This window comes from Myodes glareolus, chromosome 8, assembly GCF_982192425.1.
Source record: "Myodes glareolus chromosome 8, mMyoGla1.1, whole genome shotgun sequence".
NCBI classification, from domain to species: domain Eukaryota; kingdom Metazoa; phylum Chordata; class Mammalia; order Rodentia; family Cricetidae; genus Myodes; species Myodes glareolus.
In genome coordinates, this window is record NC_142033.1 from 68,657,679 (window position 1) to 68,681,471 (window position 23,793).

Here is a 23,793-nt window from a genome sequence, read left to right on the forward strand (position 1 = left end):
CAATGCAGTGTGATCTCCTGTGAATATGTATATGTAAAAAGGATACTTGCAGTGACCTACAGCTTGGGTCCTAGAGCCCTAACTAGTGCCAGCAAGGGAATGAAGAAAGAACAGACACATATACAAGAAAGCTGGGACCAGATGGGAGCATGCTCACTTCGATGGAGGGCACCTGCTATCACTGGCACCCTGGAACCTCAGTGTAGATGGAAGCTGCTCATTTGTTCCCAGCTGCTGAGACCCAAAATAATCACACAGAAACTATATTAATTACAACACTGCTTGGCCAATTATCTCATGTATATTTCTAGCTAACTCTTGCATCTTGAATTAACCCATTTCTACTAATCTATGTATCACCACGAGGCTCATGGTTTACCAGTAAGGTTGTCTGGCATCTGTCTCCAGCAGCTACATGGCATCTCTCTGACTCCACCTTCTTTCTCCCAGCATTCAGTTTAGTTTTCCTGCCTAGTTCTATTCTGCCTTTCCACGGGCCAAAGCGCTTCTTTATTAACCAATGGTAATAAAATATATTCACAGCATACAGAGGGGATACCGCATCACCTCAGCATCTTTATTAGGTACAGACGAGGAGGGGAAGATTGGTAGTCTCAGGAGGCAGTATCTGTAGGTGAGCAGTCTCAGCATCTGGTCTATCTCCTGAAGAAGTTAGGCCCACATCTCCTCGGTTACCTGAAAACACAGTTCCAGAGAAGCTAGAACCGTTCCTCCCCTCCACATTGGGCTTTGAAGGAGCCACACAGAGTACCCCATGATCCTTTGCAGACCTAGAAATGCTGTCAACCTGGATGTTGCTTTCTAGCACTGAATCCAAGAACTGACACAGTTGCCCACCTCATCACAAGAAGGGCTCGACCACGTCAGACTCCCACAGAAGTGGGGCCCGTGCTGCCTTTTTACTGTGCTGAGACCACACTGGACCAATGACTCCCCTGAAGATGGTGTCCCAGAGAGAAAGAACCTTGGCAAACTAAACTGCACTTCCTGCTCTTGAACCCACCATACCACTTCCTCTTTGAGGTGTAGTGTATAATCCTTCCCCAAGGAAGGACTTTTGAGTGAAGAAGGAAGATTTCCGTCCAGTCCCTAGAACACACAACATTTTCTATGTGTTTGTAATGATGGAAAGACATGATACAACTTGATTGTTTGCTAAATACTAAATATAGTTTCAGGAGGATGGAGGATGTAGAAGAAAATCAGTCTTCATTCTTGAGGTCCAATGTTGAATGAAGTAAAAGAGTTTTTACCCTCGTACCTTAAATATGTTTTCACTTTATGTGTATGGATGCACGATGTGAGTGGGGGTGAGCATGCCACAGCCCATATATGGAGGCCAGAGGGCAGCCCTGTGGAGTTGGCTCTCTCTTTCCATCCTTACATGGATTCTGAACATCCAGCTCAGATTGCTAGGCTTATCTAACAATTTCTTCCCCTCACAGAGCCAGTTCTCTGGACCAAGAGTATACCATAAGACTGTGCCCAAAACTTCCCATTGTCGTTAACTATATTTTTATAAAATATTTGCCAAAAATATAAGAATATTTATTCTAGAAATGGAATTTTATGAGTTTCTCTTTGTTTATTTTTTCTCCTCCTTCACTGCAGGATTTGGAAGAGTTAGAAAAGGGACTTCAAGCCAGATTGGTGAACACAGTGACTCCAATGGGCACCAGTGACTCCAGCTACGTCTCCCTGGCAGATGTGGAGAGGAAGGAGAGAGAGCTCTCGGAGCAACTCATAGACAATGTGGGTGCTACCGTCTCTTCCCATGGGGACCTTGATTTCTGTAACAGTACATTGCTGAGACTAAAGAGGGGACACTGTCGTGTCCTGTCCCGAGGCAGAGACCCAGTTTAGGATGTTCGGTGACCAGAAGGTATAGTGAGAGAGTGGAGATTTGCGAGGGAACTTTTCATCCATTTTCACTTTTCAGTGGCTGTTTTATCACTGAAAGCAATGATTCCTTTAAACCCTCAATGTCACTGCCACTCCATAGGAGAGTGGATTCTAGGAGCATCTCCAAACCTCCGCTGCACAGAACATGCTTCTCACCTCATGCCACAGAAGAGGCTTCCTTGGAGCACACCTTTCTCTTGTTGATTCCATGGCCTCCTGGCCGTGGATCTGTGTGAAGCAGATGTGTCCTTGGCACCTCCTGTGCTAGGCAGTGGGCTTCAGGTTTGCTTGAGCATGGCCTTGCCCAAGAGACTTGGGGTAGCTACAGTGAGCAAAGAGGACATCTGGCTCCCGTGCTGCTGTGGAAAGGTGCTAGGGAAGCTGAGAGGGACATCAGGATCTGAAAAGGCCCCTTGGAGGGCCAGAGAGAGGCCAATCAGAAGAGATGGTGGTCTATATGTGAGCAGACACAGTCGAGGAAAGCTGGGAGGCTGGAAGGCAACTTAAAGAAGGAAGAGTTTATTTGGGCTTCTGGTCTCAGAGGGTCTGAGTCCTTGATGCCAGAGTGAAGGCCAGGCTGCAGGAGCAGAAGCTGAAGGCCTCACAGCCTGGACCACAAGGTGGAGCACAGATAGAGAACGATAAAAGGCACAAGGCTTTAAGCTCTTAATGTCCTCCTCCAGTATAAGGCCACACCTCCAAAACCTCCCCAAACAGTGCCATCAACTGGGAACCAAACATTCAAATGCCCAAGTCTATGGGGGACATTCATTCAAGGGGCACAGTTACTTTTCTCATCTCTATGACCAAATTACATGCCAAGCATCTTAAGCATTCTTAAGGGAGGAATGGTTTGTTCAGCTTACAATTCAGAGGGATGTCATCCATAGTGGGCAACGCATGGCTGCAGGAGCGTGAAGCAGCTGGTCACATCGTATCAATAGTTAATGTTGGGGTTCCCCTCGCTTCCTCCGTTTGATTTCCTCTGAGACATCAGCCCTCAGGATAGTGGCACCTGTGTTCAAGATCAGTGTGGACCTAAATAGATCTGAACTAAATACAGCCAATGATGCTCACTGTCTGTGACGTCTGGGTTTTTCCTAGTCCCATTGCTCTGCCTCAGGGAAGAGAAGTAAGCAAGCAAGGCACACAGCTGACACAAGCCTGCTTGCCAGGAAGGACCGTCACCAGACTTCCTGGCATCCTTGATGCTGAAGCTTAGATAGGCCATGTTGTCACACTTTGAAGCCCCAAACATCCCAAGCCATGAATTGACTATTCCTGGCTCTTGTCCTGATGAGGCGTGGGAAGCTGGATTTCAAAAGCAGAATGATTTCACGGTCAGCATCTTCTCTGCCATTTGGCCCCTTTGTATTTCTGAAACAGTGACTAATAGTGGTCTCCTGGGTTTCTATTTTTAGACTATATTTAATTCCTTGGAGAGACCCTGGAACTCCCAGAGCCTCATTGTCTCACTTCTCATGTTCCCAAGGAGTAATGGTGACCTATCTGGACCTTAAACTGTGCTCATAACTTTTTATTGGCAATGGTACCCTGCGTTTGCTGGAAACACCTCTGTAATATGCCCACAGTAGCTGGGGCCAAGTGGAGAGCCTACCATAGGGCATAATCACTGCTCAGATAAACCCACTTCAAGTGCAGAAGGGCTGAGAATCTCTGGTAGGAGTAAAGGATGAGCTGTGACTCCCAAACACTAGCCAGAACTCTTTCTTGAATGAGATTTCTCCATTGCCTGCTTCTCATGCTCATTTCACAGATGGGAGCTTTCTGGAAGCAGATGGAAAGCATCCAGCCCACTCTCGTGGACCAGTTTAAATGTTCCAGCTCAAAGGCACGGCAACTCATGATGACTCTGACAGGAAGAATGATTGCCGCTGAAGGGCTGCTGCGTGATGCCCAGGACCTGCATGCCCTGGTAACACCGGGCATGAGATGGGTGGGAAGACACTCCAGCACCTTAGGGATCAAGAGGTCAAACACCTTCATGTTGTAGTGGGTGATTAGCACCCCATAAAAGTGCAGTGGATCTACCTACTATCCGTCCATCCTCAATCTGTCCATCACCCACCCATCCATCTTCTATGCATTCATCCTCTGTCCTCATCTGCCTCATCTATCCACTGTCAATCATCCATCTGTCACACAGCTGTCTACCATCTGCCCTTTACAAAAAGATCTATTCTACATGCACAACTGTTTTGCCTGAGTGTATGTATATATACCGGGTACATGACTGGTGCCCAAGGAGGTCAGAAGAAGGTTCCAGATGGAGTTATGTGTAAATGGAGACTGCTTTTTTGTTTCCTGGCTAACCAGACCTGAATAATCACAGAAACTATATTAATTACAACACTGTTTGACCAATAGCTCAGTCATATTTCTAGCTAACTCTTACATCTTAAATTAACACATTTTTGTTAATGTCACCATGAGGCTGTGGCTTACCAGTAAGGTTCTGACTAGTAGCTGGCATCTTTTTCCTTCGGCAGCTACATGGTGTCTCTGTGACTCTGCCTACTTTTTCTCTATATCTCTGTTCAGACTTCCTGCCTGGCTTTACTCTGCTAAGCCTTTGGCTGAAACAGCTTCTTTAATAATCAATGGTAATAAAACATACTCATAGCATACAGAGGGGAATCCAGCATCACTAGCTAGTTCTTTTCTTAAGTTAACCCATTTCTATTAATCTGTGTATCACCATGAGGCTGAGGCCTACCTGCAAGGTTCTGGTGTGTCTTCTCCTTCAGCAGCTACATGGCGTCTTTTTGACTCTACCTACTCTCTCTATGTATCTCTCTCAGATTTCCCGCCTGGCTATATTCTGTCCTGTCATAGACCAAAGCAGCTTCTTTATTAACCAATGTTAATAAAACATATTCACAGCATGCAGAGGGGAATCCCACATCAGTTATGGATGGTTGTGAACCACCAAGTGGGTTTGGAGAACCAAAGCCAGGTCCTTTGCAAGAGCAACAAGCACTCTTAACCACTGAGCCATCTCTCTAGCCCCTTGTTAATTATATGTATATGTACACGCTCGTGTGTGTGTGTGTGTGTGTGTGTGTGTGTGTGTGTGTGAGAGAGAGAGAGAGAGAGAGAGAGAGATAGAGAGAGAACATGTAAGTGTAGGTGGCTACAGAGGCCAGAGGTGTCAGGTCCCCCTCAAGCCAGAATTTCAGGCCATTGTGAGCCACCAGATGTGGGTGCTGGGAATCAAACTCTGGTCCTCTGGGAGAGCTATACATGTTCTTAATGGCTGAGCCATCTCTCCAGTCATCTGCCCATTTTCACATCCACTCACCCATCCATCACCTGCTATCCCATGGTGGAGGTGCTGATCAGATCAGGGTTCTCAGTGATGGCTGCACATAATTATTTTCAGGGGAGTTTTAAAGATTCTAATGCTTGGGCTCTGGCAGATCTCCATCCAGTGGTCCATCTTAGGCTGACAGCCAGGAGCAGAGAGGTGTGGGAGACAGAGTCCCAGAATCTGGACTTAACTAGAGGACAATGGTTGAAGGGTTGGGGCCAGGACAGGATGGGGCTCTGAAGTAGCCCCCTAGAGATCCAGACATACTGGTGTTAAGTACAATGGCTTATCCCAAACTCTGAATGCATGGGGAGGCTTCCATCCTGGCCTAAGATGCAAATGGGGCGGGAGGGAGGTCACTGTGTTTGGAATGAAACTACCTCTTCCACAAAGGCAGAGCCCTCATGCCCAGCCGTTGTCATGTGTCTCCCTGTAGGATGCCCTGGAGAGATCACTGGGTCGGGCCCACATGGCAAGAATGGTAGAGTTCCTGAGGACCCAGATCCAGGAGGAGACCAAATGTCGGCTGGCTGCTATCTCCCATGGCCTGGAGCTGCTGACAGCCCAGGGACAGCTGTCTGGGAGGCAAAAGGAGGAACTTCTGACCCAACAGCACAAGGCTTTCTGGGAGGAGGCAGAGTGCTTTGGCAGGGGTGAGCGAGTGAGCCTGAGTTGGAGACCTGGGATAGTATGGCCTGTGACACTGTCAGGGCTGCCTTCCTGTCCAGTCCTAGGGATGGGCTGTCACTGCCAGGCTCAGCCTCCCCCCTGCAGAGCAGAAAGATCAGAGCCTGTGTGAGAGCAGGGCCATAGTCTATTCTCAGTGGCTCATCTTGACAAGACTCCAGTTGTAACAAATTGCTGCTACCAAGAAAACATGCTTTACTCTATTCTTTCCCAAGCTTTCTCAGGCTTTCTGTGAATGCAGTTAATCACATGGGTGCCATTCTGTAACATGAGGGCCTTGCTTGTCGGGGTTTCTGTCCTACCCACTTCCCGCAGCCGTTTCGCCCCAAAGAAAATCACACAGAGGTCTCTATAACTTATGAACTGATTGGTCCATTAGATCAGGCTTCTTATTAGCTCTTATAGCTTATATTAACCTATTATTTTTATCTATGTAAACCACATAGTTCGGTACCTTTTTCAGCAAGGCAGGTCACATCTTGCTTCTTCAGTGGTCTGGGTAGGACTGGTGAGGAGTGGGCTGCCTCCTTCCCAGCATTCTCCTGTTCTCATTGCCCTGCCTCTACTTCCTGACTGGTTGACCTTCCTATACTTCCTGCCTGGCCAGTCAGTGTTTATTTAAAACATGATTGACAGAATACAGACAATTCTTCCCCACCACTTAGTGTCAAGGCAGTACCACCTGGAATTCAGAGGAGCAGAGTAAGGGAGAGGGTGTCAACCAGAATGGACCTAGACATGCCCAGGGGTGATCCATGCTAAGCACATGCAACCCCAGCCCTGCCCAGCTGAAGGACTAGCTGGTGAGGGTAATCAGGTCAGCATGGGTGAAGGAAAGCTACACAGATTCCTACACAGATTCCCTGTGTCTGCTCCTGCTCACAGGGCCAGCTGGAGGTAGACTCGGCCTCAAGATCCTTGGGGTCATCATCAATGAGGCCTGCACAAGAGAATAGGTCTGACCTGCAGAGAAGGTACTGCCTGGTAGGTCACCGTGACCCTGCTAGAGGGTCACCTCCTGTTCTGTGGTTCTTTACAACTCCAGAATTCATTCAGCGGGGCAAAGACCTGGTCCAGGCGTCTCTGGCTCACCAGGCAGAAGTGATGGCAGAGCTCACACAAATCCAAGAAGAAGAGCAGAGAAGTTTCCTGGCTGATTCCCAGCTGACCTCAGACCTGGGGGAGTTCCTCAAGGTGACTCTGCCTCTACTCTATCCCCAGTTCCTTGCTCTTGCAAGCTGAGCTTGGTCCATCAGACCAGACTTCAACTCAGGCCTCCCTGTGCCAGGCACATGCCCATAGCCAAGTGGCTCAGTCTCCGTGTCCCTGACTCCTTTCATGTGCCAATGATTAGCATCCCCAACCCGGGCTGCTGAGAGAAGGCGGGGAATCTATAGCAAGCATACCCGAATGATGGTTCATGGTACAGAGTGTGTAAGACCCAAGCCTTTCTCGGAACTGTCCTTGGCCATGGGAGTGCAGCCACTGAAGCCATCTGACAGCTCCATTCCTCAGTTTCCTCAGAAAATATTGGAGTGAATATTCCTCCCACTTGAGATGTCAGTCAGTCATTGGGGATAGGGGGAGATTTTCCAGAAGAACCAAAGAGTGCCATTTTCGTTTGTACTCGGTTCCTGTTTTAACTACAGGTTTTTCATGAGGTCCTGGAGAGGCAGTGGCTGACCCGGAGTGACCAGGAGGAGGAAGAGGATATCAGGATCACGGAGGCCATGGCTGCACTCTGCCAAGTATGTGATTGTGCTGCTCTTCTTGCTGCTGTAACAAGGTGCCTGAGAAAAAAGAGTTAAGAAAGGGTTAGTTGTGGCTCTCAGTCCATCATGGTGGGAAAGGCACAGCGTCTGAAGCATAAGGCATCTGGTTACATTGCATCTGCCATCAAGACACAGAGAAACATGCATGCTGGTACTCAGCTTGCCTCCTTTTATTCAACCTGGAATCTCTCTTCACGGAATGGGACTGCTAACAATCAGGGTGAATGATTCTCCTCCTTGGTTAAATGTACCTACAAATGTCCCCACAGACTCACTTGTAGGTGTGTCTCCCAGGTAACTCCAAGTCTGTCATGTTAGCAGTGAAGATTCCAGTGATCTAGCCAGACAACAGAACAACCTTCCGCTCTGTGTGTGTGAGAGAATCTCTTGGTTCTCCTATCCTCTGGGCTGGGACACTAAGGATAGGATCAAGTGGCATTTTATTTGCTGCTTGGAGGAGTCACAAGCCCACATCTCTGTCATGTGTTCTTCGAATCCATGTTGGAAGCTGGGAGGTTAATATGGCTTTGAATCTGTGCGCGGGCAAGTTAGCGCTGCCCGTTTCTCCTCAAAGCTGGCTTTGAGGAGACAGGAAGAAGTGCATGAAGACCCCCAGGTGCAGGGCCCTGGGGAACGCTGGTGAGACAGGCAGAGCCCAGGCTGAGGTATGGGAGAGGGATAAAGGATGCTGGTAAGGAAGGATATAACACACCTCAGGGCTCGGCAGCACTGTTGGGAGAGGTGGCTCAGGTGCCCAGCTCTGTGTCAAGCTGTGCCTCAACTACCTGGGCCTTCTAGCCCTGCTTCGCCATCTATGGACCTCAGTCTTCCTTCACAGTGGTACTATGACAATTCAGTGCCTGGGAGACCTTGGGACAGCACCTGGAACTGGTGGCATCCCAATCCATATTGACTCTATTACCAAACCTTTATCAGCACAGAGAGGAGAGTGAGTGACCCGTGGAGGTGCAGGTTGAAGGCGAGCCCAAAGACAGTTGTCTGTCTGAAGGAGGTGTCCCTGATTGAAGCAGGAGCCAGCATTCCAGATTCAAGAGTTAGAAAGAACATTAGAAAGGCAGGGAGCGCGGCTGTTCTGACCGATGCTGCCCAGGATTGAATAGGTGGCCTCGGTGCCCTCATCTGTAAACTTCTTTTCTTAGTTTTGGGAAATTTGGTTATTTCTCCAAATACCACTTCTACTCCAACTCTCGTGTCCCTTCCTTGGGGACAGCAGTGACCCCTGTTGGACCTCCTGGTCTCTCTGGGGCCTTCATCTCCTGCACAGTGACCATCCTGTAGCCTCCTTGTTTTGTCCCGGTTTCCTCTGATTTGCCTTCTAATGCACCGGGTAGCTCTTCACCTGCTTCTGGATGACTTTAATTAAAATGGTACGTTGAGTTCTTAGAACTTTTGAATCCTAAAACATCTAGTTGGCTCTTTTTAAGCTAAGCAACACTGTTTATCATCGCAGCCCTTTGCTTATCTTGTGTAAGCGTGAGCAAGAGCAACCACCACTACTTAAGGCCTGCTTCTTATAGCCACTCTGGGACGCATATCATTTGCTTGTGATAACAGCTGTGTATGTGTGTTTTGTTCCTGTTGTCTGTCTTGCTTATTATCATGTGCTCTGTTTCAGTTTGGAACCTTAGACCTTCAGCATGACAGGGATGTGGAACCTGACCCATAACCCCAGTGTGGTCTTCATTTTAGGAGCTGTACTGTGGCACCATGGAAACCTTCCAAAAGTTTGTGGACACTCTCTTCCTGAAGACGCTCCCAGAAGTGAGCAGTCTCCCTGTGGCAGAATGCGAGGCCCTGAAGCAACAGGTCCAGGAGCAAGCAGCGAGACAGCTGGGGCAGGTGGACCGATTTCGCAGACGGCAGTGGGAACTCCTGTGTGACCTCTTGGAACAGGACAGGCGGGTGTGTCACCTGGGACCTGGGCTGGGCTGTGGATTTGAGATTTAGGATGAGGGATTTCAGATGCTGGGCATTCCCAAGGGCCTCTTAAAGACACTACAGATATCTGGGGTGCTCAGTGCCAGAGTAGATGCTGAACATGCTCAAGGCCCTGGGGTAATGTTCAGTGCCCCAAGAAAACAAAGTCATGGTTACCAAGCTTCCCCAGCAGTCCCAGAAGGACCAGGATGTGAATACACCTGAAAGTTCACCCAGGAAGTCATGAAGTGAAAGGCAGTGAACCAGAGGACAGAGGAGACAGCACAGAGCTGTGGCTGCAGAAACAGGAGGGCTGAAAGAGAAGCATAAGGGTTGGAGTCAAAGAAGGATGCTAGACAGTGTAGGCAAAGAATTGCAGGCCAGGGAATGGAAGTCTGAGCTACAGGGCTTCTGCTAAGACCTGTGCTCCATCCAGTGGCCAGGCTCTGAAGAGTCCAGGCTAGTAGAGACAGCCTGTTAAAACTCAGGAGACTGAGAAAGAACTCTCCTCTTTCTCTCTCTCTCTCTCTCTCTCTCTCTCTCTCTCTCTCTCTTCTTATTGAGACAGGGTTTCTTTGTAGCTTTGGAGCCTATCCCAGAACTAGCTCTTGTAGACCAGGCTGTCCTTGAACTCACAGAGCTCCACCTGCTTCTGCCTCCCGAGTGCTGGGATTAAAGGCATGTGCTACCACCACCCGGCACTTAATGATGGAAGTCTTGTTGCAATATGGTCTTGCTGGGTGAGATGAAAGCCTTCCTTCTGATCATATTAAATTACCTAGGAGAACTGTGGGCCTGTGGGCACAAGGGAAGATGTTAAGAGGATCAGGAAAGAAAGGGACTTGTTTTAAAACAGAAATGGGCTAATGGACCCCCTGCAGCTTCTTCAGGCAGCTCTGTCCCTCTGAGCACAGGTGTGGCTGGAGGAGTGTGCGCTGTCCACGGTACTGCAGAGGCAGCTGCGGGAGCACCAGGAGAGCACCATTCATAGGGTCCTGAGCCGATTCAGTGGCCTCTCTGAAGAGTGAGTATGACCCCTGAAGGATGGACTCTGTCTGTGTGAGACTCCAGACTAACCTCGATGTGTGTGTGCTAACCTGCAGTGTGGGCACATCCGCTGCCCTGGCTTCCCCCGCTAATAAAGATGCACCGTTTCCATGTTCTTCGCTAGCGAGCAGTGCTAAGGAAGCCTGTGTCACAGCATTCTGCTTGGTAGAGACTTTTTGGAATAGCTCTTGTGAGGTGCATTTATGCACATTGGGTTTGAGTACGATCCCAGATGTTTGGTAAATTTGCATTTTTCTTCTGTTACCACACATGGCCCAGATGTTGGAGACATCTGTCATCACAGAGATCCTCTGTGGGCATTTCCAGTCACTCTCCATTCATCAGCCAACTGTATGTTCTCTTTCCACATTTTTGCTGTTCATGGTGCATGTTTTTTTTCAGTTTGGTGAAAATATTTTTTCCTCGTTTTCTAGGAGAAAAATGACAGATATTCTTTTTTTAATGACCCATTTTTTCCCCCCCAAGAACCTGGTTTATGTTGGTGTCACTTGTGTGGCACAGTAGAGTGTTTGGTACAGGAAGTGGGTGGCTATGGTAGTGGTGTTATGGCAACAGGCATGTGGCTCTTGTGGATGGGATGGCAGCAGGTGTGCCTGTTTTATTGGATGGGGTAAGTGACACATCAGAAGGGAGAAAGATAAGCAGAATGGACCAGGGTGACTCATTGAACATTGTCGGCTCACAGATGTTCAGATAGCTTGGAGCCTATGTCCCGAGCTGTACTAATAGTTGGTCCATTTATATTTAATATAAACCAGTCTTCTGTCTCTTAGGATTCAATTTTGTACTTACTAGACTCTCCAGCACCTTCCACACATAATTCTGTACTGTTCCAGTCTTTTGGTTCATATGTTACCTTATAGCTTTTCTGTTTTCTTTCCACTTTGGGGGGGGGGGTCATTTTTTTCTGTTTGTATGACTGTGTTATTTTTATTGACTGACCTCTGGATACTTGTTGAATGACTGCAGAGAGGAGGTCCAGATTTTATGGTGTCAAGTTCCCCAGAACACTTGTCTCTCTCCTACTAGGGATTTTAAGTTACAACAGATGAACCCCATCCCTGGGGGCTGACTGGTTCCATGGCAGGACTTTGTAAGAGGAGGTAATTTCACATCTCCAGGATAAGGACCACAGCAGAAAACCTTGAGTGTATCCCATATCTGCCTTTTGTCACTCACTGACTTCCAAAGCTCTGTCCAGTTTCTCAGCCTCTCTGAAGCACTGTACATTACAAACAAAACTGGCCCCTTCTGGCCTGGCCTTGTGCTGTCTTGACCTATCGGGCATGAGAACTCAAGTGCTTGTTCTGGCTATAAACGTGTTTAGAATTTGTGTATGGAATGGAACTGAGCAGGCACCATAGCCACAGCATGTACCTCTGAACTTGTGAAGGATCTGGCTGGATGTCCCCAGGTGGGTGGTGGAATGGTTAACTCCCGTTCCTCCTATGGGCGTGGCCCCTACTTGTCCAGGACATCCTAGAGCTCTGACCAACCTTGCCCTCTCACACAGGTCCACACGAGGCATCCTGCAGGACCATGAGCTGCTGCTCTGCTCCGCTCTCCGTAGACTGGCCCTCCGAGGCACCACCACCACTGCCCTGGCTCAGATGAGGCTCTCCGGGAAGAAGAGGCTCCTGCAGGAGCTGCGTGAGCAGCTGGCTCTGGAGCAGGGAGCCTCCCCCTGCCTGGAGGAGCATCAGTGGCAGCTGCTCAGAGCCCTGGTGAGAACACAGTGTGGTTCCCTCAAAACCCTGCCCGTAAGTGCTCCATTAGACCCAAGTTCCAGTCCTGTTTGTCTCCTTTGAATCCTGATACCCCAGGAGTTTGCAGGCAGTGTGACAAGAGGCACAGGTTGGGACTTGATTCACAGGGCCTCACTGGCTCCCAGGAGGGGGTGCCTGAGGGCCGGGGTCTAGGTAGGGCAGGGCAGGTTTCTCCCCAGACTTTGTTTCTTGGTCTACAGACACACCTACTCTTGTGTTCTGTGTATACTGAGATCCTCACCACCTCTTAGGAGAACTTCAGGTACCGTGAATGGAGCCCCAAGCTCACAACCCTTCTGGATTAATTTCCCGTGTTCTGTGTTCATGCTATTCAACACTGAAATCTTATGATTGGAATTTAAACAAGTGCATTTGAGGCAACATGGTCCAGCTCATAAAGGGGGGGGGGGCGGCAGAAGTGACTCTGAGGGGACACACAGGTCAAGGGATTCTAGTGGGGGTGGCATGGAGAGAATGCCACCAGTGAAGTCTCAGGGACAGTGGGCACATAGACGGCACTGAAAGAGGCCCTTCCTGCTCTGTGAACATTTGAACAAATTGACATCATAGGCGAGTCTCAAAGCTGGGCTTTGAATCCCTACCAGCTGCCCTAGGTCTCCTGCGTGGATCTTCTAAGCCCTAAGCCTCAGAAGCTGTGATGGCTTCTGTCCTGCTGGCGACACAGGACCCCAGTCACTAGCTCCTCCTGAAAGGGAGCAAACAGGTTACTTCTCTAGCTCCGGTTCCCAGTTCCCCCATCTTTCCAACCTAAGCAGAAGCAGCTCTAGTTCCCATCTTTTGTTCCTGGTGCCACGTGCCCCGCCACAGCTTCTATGATATCCCCAAAGTTGGACCTGGTTTCAACCTGGCTCTGCTGTTTGCCTTTTAGAAAGTCACCCAGCTTTTCTGAGCCTCTGAGACTTTGTCCGTCCTAGTATTCAGGCTTCACGGTGTTCTAGAAGGATGAACAAGGCCCTCATTTTGTGAGGGTCCATAGATCACACCAAGCCCACAACCGATGCTCAATAAATGCCTTTGGGTGAGGGAGGGAACTATCAGCAGACACCTGGGCTCATCTTTGGGGCTAGTGTTGCAAGTTTAGAATCTGCCCACCCTTTCTTTCCTTTCTCCAGCCTTCAGGCCAGCACAGGGTCCAGCCATTCTGGCTGGGGAATAGCTTGTCTTCCCTTGTAGGAAGCACGGATCCTGGAGGAGGCGGCTAGACTGGAAGATGAGGCACAGCAGACTGGCCTGCGGCTCCAGCAGCAGCTCCTTGCAGAGGTGCAAGAGGCAGGGCAGCTGCTACAGATGCACTCAGAGAGGGCCATTGGACAAGTATTGTTGGTGCATGCAAGGAATGTGGCCAGTAAGGGCCGAACAAGGGACAAGGAAGACTTCAAGGTGAGAGCCAGGTCCTGTCCCTTGACACCAAGGGGCAGGAAGAACGGCATTTTCCCTGTCTTTGAGCTTCCAGCCTGTGGCACGTGCCCGGCTTGCCAGCCAAGAATCACGCAGCCCTGAGCTGTGCCCTGTCCACTCTAGTTCTGTATCAGCAGAGGCACCCCTGGCTGGCTTCCCTCTCCTCTGCCTACTGCACAGCAAAACCGGATCCCAGCCGAGTGGTGTGGCTTTCCCCGAGGCTTTGCAGACAGAGCCTGATGGCCTCGTGATCCACAGCTCAGCTTGCATGAGTGGGCAGTGGCTCGCTGTTTCTGTTGGTTGCCAGGGCTAAGTGACAGTGGTCAGAATAGTGACAGCAGTCATATGAGTGTGGTACAACATCTGGGTGCCTTCTCCACCCTGCTTCCTCAGATTCCTCACAGTCCGGGTTGGATCCTCATTCCAAATTTACAGATAGGGAAAGTGAGGCTTCTCACTGTACAAAAGACACCCTAAAAGCATGGCAGGTAGTGAGCAATAGAAATGAAGCTGGAGCCAGGTCTGGGCTCTTCTCCAGTGCCCACCCTATATCTCCTTAGTTACCCGCTGGATCCATGAGGTGAGAGGTCTGACCGAGGCCGAAGGCCGTGGTGTCTGTGGCCTAGCAAACACAGATATGTACAGCCTGGCAGGGTGATGGAACTGATGGAGTCTCTTACCCAGTAAGGCTTTGTACTAATGCTCAGAAAGAAAATGGCCCACCCCCAGCAGGCTTCTCAATGTTACATCTGATTGGCCAGAACTAGATTAAAACCACTATCTTGACCATCCTTGCCAAAGGGAAGTAAGATTATGGCCGGCTGAAAGTGACCATGCTTACCCTGCCTGAGTCCTGGCCAGTCTGGGTTAGGGAGAGGGTAGAAAATTCAGTGTAGGGCAGGTGGCTCCACCTGTGACCTTTCAGGTGTCCCTGTCTCTCCTGCTTACCACAGAGGACGCTGGTGGAGACGGTGGTGGAGAGCGTGTATGTGACCAGCACCAGTGTCAGCCACCTCGTGCAGGCATATTACCAGCGCATGGGGAAGCTCCTGCAGGTCCACGAGGAGCAAGTGCTGCAGCACCTGAAGACCCTGCAGGGTAGGTGTCTCCCGAGCTAGAGGCCAGTAGCGGCTTTGCAAGAGTGGAGTCGGGTGTGGCCCACCTGGGGAATCCAGTTTGTTTGCGCACATGCATGTGTGCGTGCATGCATGTGTGTTTCCCGTTTTGACTCAGAAGCCTTTGCAAAGAGTAAAGGGGGCCGAAAGATCGTGTGTGTATACCATACAGTAAGTCTAGATGGTATCTGAGAAGTATCTGGGATGAATGCTTGTAGGTCCTGCTGAGAAACAGAAGTCGTTCCATCTTTGAGCTGCCTGGTAGCCAAAGAGATGCAGTAACCAGGAGTAAGAGTGGGCCCAGCAGAGCTCCTGAGACCCTGAGAATCTTCTACCCAGGCCTTTTATAGCTAATCCCCTCCCACCACCATACCTGTGAAGCATTGGATGACAGCCACCCCTTCCACAACACTTAAATAACACCCAGAGCTCCCTCAGGCTTTTCCTAGCCTTCCTGCCTTCCTGCATGAGGGTCCTCAGAGTGGCACTGACTCTGCAGCTCACACCCTTTGCTGCATTCCCCCGGGATAGGCTGGGATTGAGCCCCAGGTGGAGGGACAGGAAGAAGGTTCTGGAGTACCCTTTGTGTCTGTCACTGCTCTCAGCTGGGCTCAGTTGCCACCTGCCTCACCCTCCCCTCATTCAGGAGGGTTCGGTTGAGATCTGGTGTGCGCTCAGGAATCCACCAGTGACTCCAAGTTCCCCCCCAGTTTTTCAGAGATTTGGGCTTGCTTAGCAAGAGACACCTGCACATCCGCAAAGCAGTCAGTACCAGAACCTGTACTCTCCCTCACATTAGGCCTCTACTTGCCATCTGTGGGACTAGGGCTGGGCTCACCCTCCTCCTGTCCTCTGAGCTCTGACAGTCCATTCTCCTGCTCCCTAGCTTTGCTGCAGGTGTGTGTCATTGACTTCCCTAACAGAGTGTAGCAAGCCCCCTCTCTTGAAGGGACTGTTTCCCTAAGGAGCAGGGCCCAGGAAGCCTGTTCATAACTCTGCTGATGAAGCCCCCTCTGTGCATGGTGGCCCAGCCAGGTCAGCAGCTGCTGGGAACCTCACTACCAGCAAAGTGTAGAACTACATCTCCCCCCACCCCAAAATACTCCTTGGGTATTAGGTTATTTGACAGAGGGGCATCTCCGGGAGGGTTGTCTGTCATCTGTGGTCAAGCATGGATTCCTAGGTTAAAGTGGCACTATAGTAATTATGCAACAGGCAGTGCTCTCAGCCAGGGCAACACGTAATAATAATAATAATAATAATAATAATAATAATAATAATAATAATAATAATAGTAATGTCACAGTTTTTCTGAATAGGTAGCTCTGCACATAATAAAGAATTGCAGGCAGTGAGTGTGAGATCAAGGCCAGATGCCTTCTCCTAACAGCGCTGACACTTGGCGTCCCAAGGACCACATAGCCCCAGCTCAGCTCACCCAACCCTTCTCCCTGCTGCCTCTGCCTCTGGAAGGTTTCTGTGGCAGCCTCTTACTGTGGAAGCTTGCTTGTCACTTCTCCTTGCTCCTGACAGAGAGCTAGAGGGGAGCCATGGGTGCTTTGCTGTGCCACAGCGGCCATCACATTCTCTTGCACTTCCCCGTACTGGTGCCTCTGACGCGCTCGGAGAGCAGGTGTGTCATGTTCGCCCCTTTCCCAGGCCCCCAGCTTCACCCCAGGCCTAGCAGAGTCTACCTTTCAAAGGGACAGCTTGACTGCCTTATATCTGTGGGTCCAGGTGAGAGAATCAACACTTACAAGGTGTGGAAGAAGCAAGAATTCAGTGACCCACCATCGGGGAGCCAGACAGCACCGTCAGGGAACCAGACAGCACCGTCGGGGAGCCAGACAGCAGACACCCATGGAGCTACCCAGGCGGTACAACAGAGGTGGGGCTCAGGGTTGTCTGTGGGGTCTCTGCATGGGGTACTCTTGTCTACATGGTGGACTTGGGATCCTGCATGGTTTGCCTGTTGATGGCTTCCCTGGCAGAGCTGCCTCACAGCCAGCTCTGAACTCTTTCATTTCTATCTTGGGCTCCCCAGGAACCAGCCTCAAGGTGAGAATTTGTGTGAAGACTGGTGTGTGTGTGTGTGTGTGTGTGTGTGTGTGTGTGTGTGTGTGTGTGTGTGTTTGTGTGTGTGTAAGTACAAGTGTATGTAGCAGCCCAGGCATAACCTCAACTGTTGTCCCTTAGACACCATCTACCTTAATATTTTTGTTAGTTTTTAGAGACAGGATTTCTTTGACCTAGAACAAGACAGGTCTCAGTGGCTCCCTGGTCAAACTCCACATGGTTTATGAGAGGGGAGAGCCAGCCTGACAGAGAGGATACTCATGGTCTCTCCTTGAGTCCATAGTAGACTCGGCTTCCTTGAGAGTCAGGGGGGAACATGCTGGAAAGCTAGACATTGCTGTGTGACAGACATTATGTGCCACTGCCCATTCCTAAGGAGAGCTCCATGAAGACAGAGCTAGGCCATTGCAGAGTAAACAGACAAACCAGAGGTTTCCTCCTTGTTATTTAATGGGTGAGAAGAATCAGGGTGACAAAGAAAAGACTGGATCCCCAGGATAGAAAGAAGGAGCTTTGGGGGTCAGTAAAGAGGCGGTAGGTCAACTTATTTAGGGTTTGTGCCCAAAGGCACCAGAGTCAGCATTCTAGCTGGGTCTCTGAGGCTGTGATGGACACCATGACCATGGGGAGGAAGGGATTTTTTTTGGCTTCTGTGTTCATAATGAAGAGAAGTCAGGACAGGAATTTAAGGCAGGAACTGATACAGAAGCCGTGGATGAATGTTATTCTCTGGCTTGTTCTTCATAGCTTTCCCAGCTTGTTTCTTCTGCAACTCAGGGCCGCTTCCCCAGGGGTGGGACTGGCTAGACCCTCCCATACTCATCACTAATCAAGAAAATGCCCCCACAAGCTTGCCTACAGGCCAATCTTTAGGGGCGTTTTCTCAGTTGAGGTTCCTTCTTCCCAAGGGACCACCTTGTTAGTGGCCAGTGACAATAAACTAAGCATCTCAGTCAGCATGCGGCAGAGGGACTCACACACCCACACTTACTGCAGCCCTTTCCACAGTGCCCAGAGGCCCATCAGTGGATAAATGGGTGTGTGATATCACAAATGTGATAAATAGGTAGAGATAAATATACTTGATAAAGTGTCGTTGACCCATTACAAACCGTGGCATGTCGTTTACAGGATGGAACAGGTGGTAACTGTGTCAAATGAGATAAACCAGACTCAAAATGACAAGCACACACTCTGTCTTAGGCAGAATCTAGCTTTTTAAGAAAACATGAAATTGGAAGGGAACTGTCACGGGAGGGGAAGGGATCAGTATGGGGTGAGGGCCAGGAGATAAGAAGTGGAAGTGAGCAAGTGCAATAATAAAAGTACATGATATACATGTGTGGCAGTGTTAGGTCACAGTGACTGTCTGGCCAGAAGTACTTTGATGAGAAAAACGGGGGACAAGTAGGTAGATCATGGATGGGGAGATCATGAGTGGATGGATGGATGGATGGATGGATGGATAAATTATGAATAAATGGATAAAGGATCGTTTATGGGTTGATGGATTGTGGCTGGTTAGATAAACTATAGATGGGTGTATATGAATGGATGGATCATGGACATAGTGAGGGGTAGATGGAGATGAATGGATATGTGGATCATGGATAATGGATAACTGGGTCATAGATGGATTAATGGAACATGCATGGGTGGAGATGGATAAATGGAAGAATGAATGGATAGACCATAGATGGATTGATGGAACATGGATGGGTGGAGATGGATAAATGGAAGGATGGATGGATAGAGAGATAGATTATGGGTGGATAGATGATTTGGTCTTACAGGATGAATAGAAATTTACAAGCCAAATGCAAGGAAGCAAGGAAAGGTATTGCAGCAGCCTAGAGAGCAAGCAGCAGGGCGAGGCAGTGAGACATTCTTACACCTTGTGTACTCCAGGACATGCCTATTGGTGCTAAAGGTGACTTCCGCCTTCAGAACTAGTCAACCTTTCTGGAAATTGCCCCAGAGATGTAAAGGAGGAAAATAGCAGCCACAGACTACAGGCTAGGAATAGATGTCCCTGTTTACAGAGGGCCAGAGCACAATCTGCTGTAGATGGAGAGGGGGAAGGGGTCTGTGCCCAAGAGAGAAGGCATGCTCTCGGTGTGAGGGACCTGGCCCCTGCCCAGCCTCCATTCCTACTTCTCAGAGGGAATGGGCTGCCATAATAAGGTTTTCTCAGACACTGTCCCCAGAAAATGAGCTTCCTTGGTGGTCTTGAAAGGCCTCTGCCTTTCATGGGAACTTCTCTCCTTAGGTAAGATTTTCTGCCCCTGAGAAGATGCCAGTGTGCAGCCGTAAGTCCCCACCTAGGAATGTCCTGACTTTGCTTCTGTCCTGCTGATGTCCCCAAACGTTCCTAGGAATCTAAGTGCCGTGTGCATGCAGGATATCTTAAATTATAGCCATACTTTGCAGCCATGCAGCCTGAGGGTCAGAGCCGAACTGTTTGGAAAATGTGACCGCAGGAAGTCACACACGTTTTCCTGGCTCCTCTCCAGGCTCCAGGACACACGTGCAACAAAGGGTCACAAGTCCGTGGTGCAGCGTGTCTTTTGGAAGGGGTTTGTAGGGACCTCTTGGCCCAGGGTTCCAACAGTGTTGACGATCCCTTCGTGCCACCAGGATGCTGTCACGGCAGAAGAAATTCCTGAGCCAGTTCACACAGCACCAGCAAGGCCGCCTGAACTGTCAAAAGCAGAAGGCACGCGAGCTCGACCAGCTAGAAGCCCAGCTTGAGACCCAACTACAGGTAGTTTGGGGGATCTATCACTAGAGGCGGTGGCCTAGGGTACAAGGGAGAGGCCACACCTGGGCTTACACCCAGCTGCATGGGACACTGTAAAACAGCAGAACAAAACCCCGTGCCCTGTTCTAAACCTCTTCACCTCTGTGCCTCTGTCTGTGACATCTTTGACTCTCTGAGTTCCATTGGCCAACACAGTATGATTTTCTGAAGAGAGCATGAGCCCCTTGGAGACATCAGGTCCCACATGGCCCTGGTGTATGCAGGGCATACATGCTGAGCAACCCATCTGCCCATGGCTTTGGACATAGTAAAGGAGTGAGCATTTCCCTGTGTGTAGAACGCCACCAAGATGGCTGCAGGGTGTAAGAGCCGCCATCTCTGCCTCTTGGGCAGTACTGACAGTAACTAAGGCTCACACTCCAGGCAGAGCATTTAGGGAGGCTTAGCTCTCAGGCCATTTAGTCCACACACAAAAAAAGTCCCAACCTGGAAGATTATGAGATGTGACTATACCCCATAGTATCTATCTTAAAAACATCAGGGGATGACAGGATGGATGCCTTAAAACAAAATCAGAGCATGACAGGTTCTGCAGGTAAAAATGACTTGCTTCTCAGACCTGGGCCTGCGCCCCATCACCAGAACACATGGGTGGAGGGAGAGAACTGGCTTTAGAAGCTGTCCTGTGACCATCATGTGTACACTGTGGCACACACACACACTACTATTACTACTACTGCTGCTGCTGTTGCTACTGCTACTACTATTGCAAACAAATATATAAATAAAATTTTTAAAAAATCAGAATTTCAGAATGAAGGCATAGGACAGTGATTTGGCCTTTTCCATGTCCATCTGGGCAAGAGTGGCAGTAATGACAGCGGTCTTAAGAACCCTGTCAATGATGAGCCTTTGTTCCCAGGGGTCCATTGCAAACGGTAGCTGATCTGAGAGCTCTCCACACCCTCTAAGAGCCACTGAGGTGGTAGCTGCAGTGAAGCTACAGAGAGGGAAACTATGGTTAGGAAACCATGGCTTCTGGGCTTCTGGCAGCCATGCCCTGGAGTGGAGCAGAGTCCTCATTTGTGGACAGGGCTATGAGACTAGGAGAGGAGACCCAGGTGTCTAGAGGGGCACCCTTCCTCTGTCCTGATCCTGTCCTCATGTGTGGCCGCTTGAAAAGTCCTTTTCCACACTGGAACATGGGGTGTCGTCACCAGCCGTCCCCCACCACGTAAGGCTTCAGCTCACGGCTGAGGGGCCGAGAGGCAACCTGATCATCTTCCATTTGTCCGTCAGGAAGCTGAACAGACCTTTATCTCAGAGCTGGCAGCACTGGCCCGAGTGCCCCTTACTGAAAACAAGCCATTCTCCAGCAAGCGAGGACTGCCAGGTAAGTCTCTGCACTGTGATGCTGCAGCAGGAAGGGCTCTGAGCTTAGAAGAGTGGATGCCAGTCTGCAGCCATCGAGCTTAGATGTGGGTGCCAGTCCACAGCCACCATTAATCAACTGTGTAGCCTCGAGTGCCTTGCACAGCTTCTCCGGACTTCCCTGCTCTCTGTACATCAGGACATCACAGAGGCCCTGGTTCTCTAGCATCCCACCATGCCAGTTCTTGGCTCTACTCCTCTCTGGCCTCATCTTATTCTCATCTCTATTTTCACATCTGTCAAATGGAGAGCTGACACCTCTTCCCCTGCCAGAGATACATCAGCAGCATCCCAAGCTGATATCATCTGGTGGTGGAAGTGGTTCATGGGTGTTGCACACACAAGTTCTGGCCAGCACCTGCACTCTGCCCTCTCCCATTCCTGTCTCCTGGATCCTGGATGCTGCGGGTGAAGCAGAAACAGAGCCTGGTGCACCCAGTTCCATCCCAGCTCTGTCGAGAGGAGGCTGTAGGGTGTGGGGAAAAGTTCAGCTTCCTGATGCTCAGCTTGCTTAGCAGTGATGTGGGCACAGTGGGTACGAAGTCCACCTGCCCACCGAGGTTGCTTACAAATAGTGGAGGCAAGAAACACCACCTAAAGTCACGGAGTCATCCTGGGCCTGTCTGTCTTCTATAGAGAAGCCGGTAAGGACCAGAAGAAAGAAGCCCCCACCTCGGGAGAGAGAGGACCTGGGGCCGCCCAACAATGATCACCCTACCTTGGCGGACCACACCACAGGACCACTCAGGTGAGAAGGATCCCAGCCCACTGCCTTTCTCCTGACCTCTGTCAATTGTCTGAAGTCTGGGAGTGAGTGACCCTTCTTGGGGTACTCCTATGAGGCTCAGGAAATGCTGGTAATAAAATTGAGAATAATGGGCAGGGAGGGACCATAACAGGAGTAGTCTGTATTACTGGGAACTGTCGCTGGTGAATCAGCTCTGGGGCTGCTGAGTCAACTGGGCCGGTGTCTCCATTCTCCTCTGGTGCTGGGTGGCTTCTGCCGTGTTTTTGCACATGGCGTCCACCCCCCGGAAGTTTGTCTTCTTCCGCTGGCTGGTCCTGCATTAACACGGCAGCATCCATGTGTCATCTGTGTCCACAGCAGCAGAAGGCTGGGTCAGCAGGACAGCGACGCTGGCGATGGAGAGAGCTCGAGAAAGATGCTGCAGAGAAGAAGCAATCTGTAGTTGGAACCCTGCTGAGATGGACCTACTGCCTGCCTCGCTTCCTCTGTGGCTGCAGCCTTATGGTTCAGACTGGGCCACGAGTTGTAGGCAGATCTTGAGAGACGGGAAGCCACCTATCTTAGAAAGTGGAAATGGCAAGACAACCAAGTGCCTGGGATGACTGGAGGTGGTGGAGACAGGCCTTGGAGAACCTCAGCTTCCGCCCTGGTGCACTTTCCCTGACTAGAAGTGGTGGAGACAGGCCTTGGAGAGACTCGGCTTCCGCCCTGGTGCACTTTCCCTGACTAGAAGTGGTGGAGACAGGCCTTGGAGAACCTCGGCTTCCACCCTGGTACACTTTTCCTGATTGCTTCCTCTACTCCTGCCCTCCAGCCTCACGGTGTCCTGGTGCTTTCCAATGGCCCCTGGTTTGCAGCCTCTCCACTGAGTCCTACCTGCCAGGGTCTCAGCATCGCTGGTATTGTCTGAGCCCAAAGTCATTGTTTCACCCCCATTGCTCCACAGTCATGTCCTGCCAGAGTTCCAACCAGGACCAGCTAACTTTTGCTCTTGGTATTTCTATCTTTTGGTTCAGGAGTCCTGGGACCTGGTTACTCAAAGATGTCAGAGTCTCAGAGCCAGTGTCCTTGGCACAGCCATGGACTTTGAACTCCATAGGCCTGTTCTGAACTATTTGGAGCTTGGCGACCACACATGCCGGTCACGTACCACAAGATCTGCTCCTTGGGCATGGAGGACATAGGAGGATATCTCTACCCTCAGGCTTCACTGCGGAGGGGAAATCTTCCAGCAGCCAGCAGTCCCTCCCCTGAGGAGAGGTCCCCAGATCACCTGCTCCTCCAGAGGTATTTGAAGGACTTCCATAAGCTTCCAAACCAGCCCCACTTGCCCCACAGGTCAGAGGTCTTTCCCACTCAGGGGACAATCTCTTTCACCATCAGGTATCCCCAATCATCACTGTCAACATTTGGGTGCAATCACTCTTTGCTTGGGTGTGAAACCTGTTAATGCCAAAAATGGAGTCTCTCATGTCAGACCCAGACCCACGTGCAGCCAGGAGGCTGTGACTGGCACCCACTGGGGCATTTGAGATGAGCACTGGCACATATGAACACACTGCTTCACACTCTTGCCCAGGGACACCAGTGTGCCTGCGAGTGGTGCCTGAGGTTCAGAACTTCTGACTGAGGGATCGGCTGATGCAGCATCCGACCTTCCTTCTCCTTCCCTCTTCCATTGTCCTGCTCCCCGGGCCTCAGCCTCCTTGCATATGAGCCATCCCTGACTCATTCCGAATAAAAACCTCCAGCCCAGGA

General features: G+C 50.2%; 1 protein-coding gene across 3 annotated transcripts in view; it reads left to right on the forward strand.

Moving 5' to 3' along the window:
• Positions 1-23,793, forward strand: part of Evc (EvC ciliary complex subunit 1) — a 38,737-nt gene extending 14,944 nt beyond the window's left edge. For 2 of the 3 annotated variants that reach the window (XM_048415210.3, XM_087909076.1), the window contains 15 exons: positions 1,633-1,773; positions 3,701-3,859; positions 5,691-5,907; positions 6,987-7,135; positions 7,591-7,689; positions 9,424-9,636; positions 10,566-10,675; positions 12,233-12,443; positions 13,680-13,886; positions 14,858-15,002; positions 16,757-16,907; positions 19,733-19,859; positions 21,156-21,249; positions 21,924-22,035; positions 22,393-23,793. In XM_048415210.3, coding sequence (XP_048271167.3) covers positions 1,633-1,773; positions 3,701-3,859; positions 5,691-5,907; positions 6,987-7,135; positions 7,591-7,689; positions 9,424-9,636; positions 10,566-10,675; positions 12,233-12,443; positions 13,680-13,886; positions 14,858-15,002; positions 16,757-16,907; positions 19,733-19,859; positions 21,156-21,249; positions 21,924-22,035; positions 22,393-22,477 — 2,220 coding nt within the window. In that variant the 3' untranslated portion in view covers positions 22,478-23,793. The remainder of the gene's footprint in view (positions 1-1,632; positions 1,774-3,700; positions 3,860-5,690; positions 5,908-6,986; positions 7,136-7,590; positions 7,690-9,423; positions 9,637-10,565; positions 10,676-12,232; positions 12,444-13,679; positions 13,887-14,857; positions 15,003-16,756; positions 16,908-19,732; positions 19,860-21,155; positions 21,250-21,923; positions 22,036-22,392) is intronic. The other variant, XM_048415211.3, reaches the window with a different exon arrangement.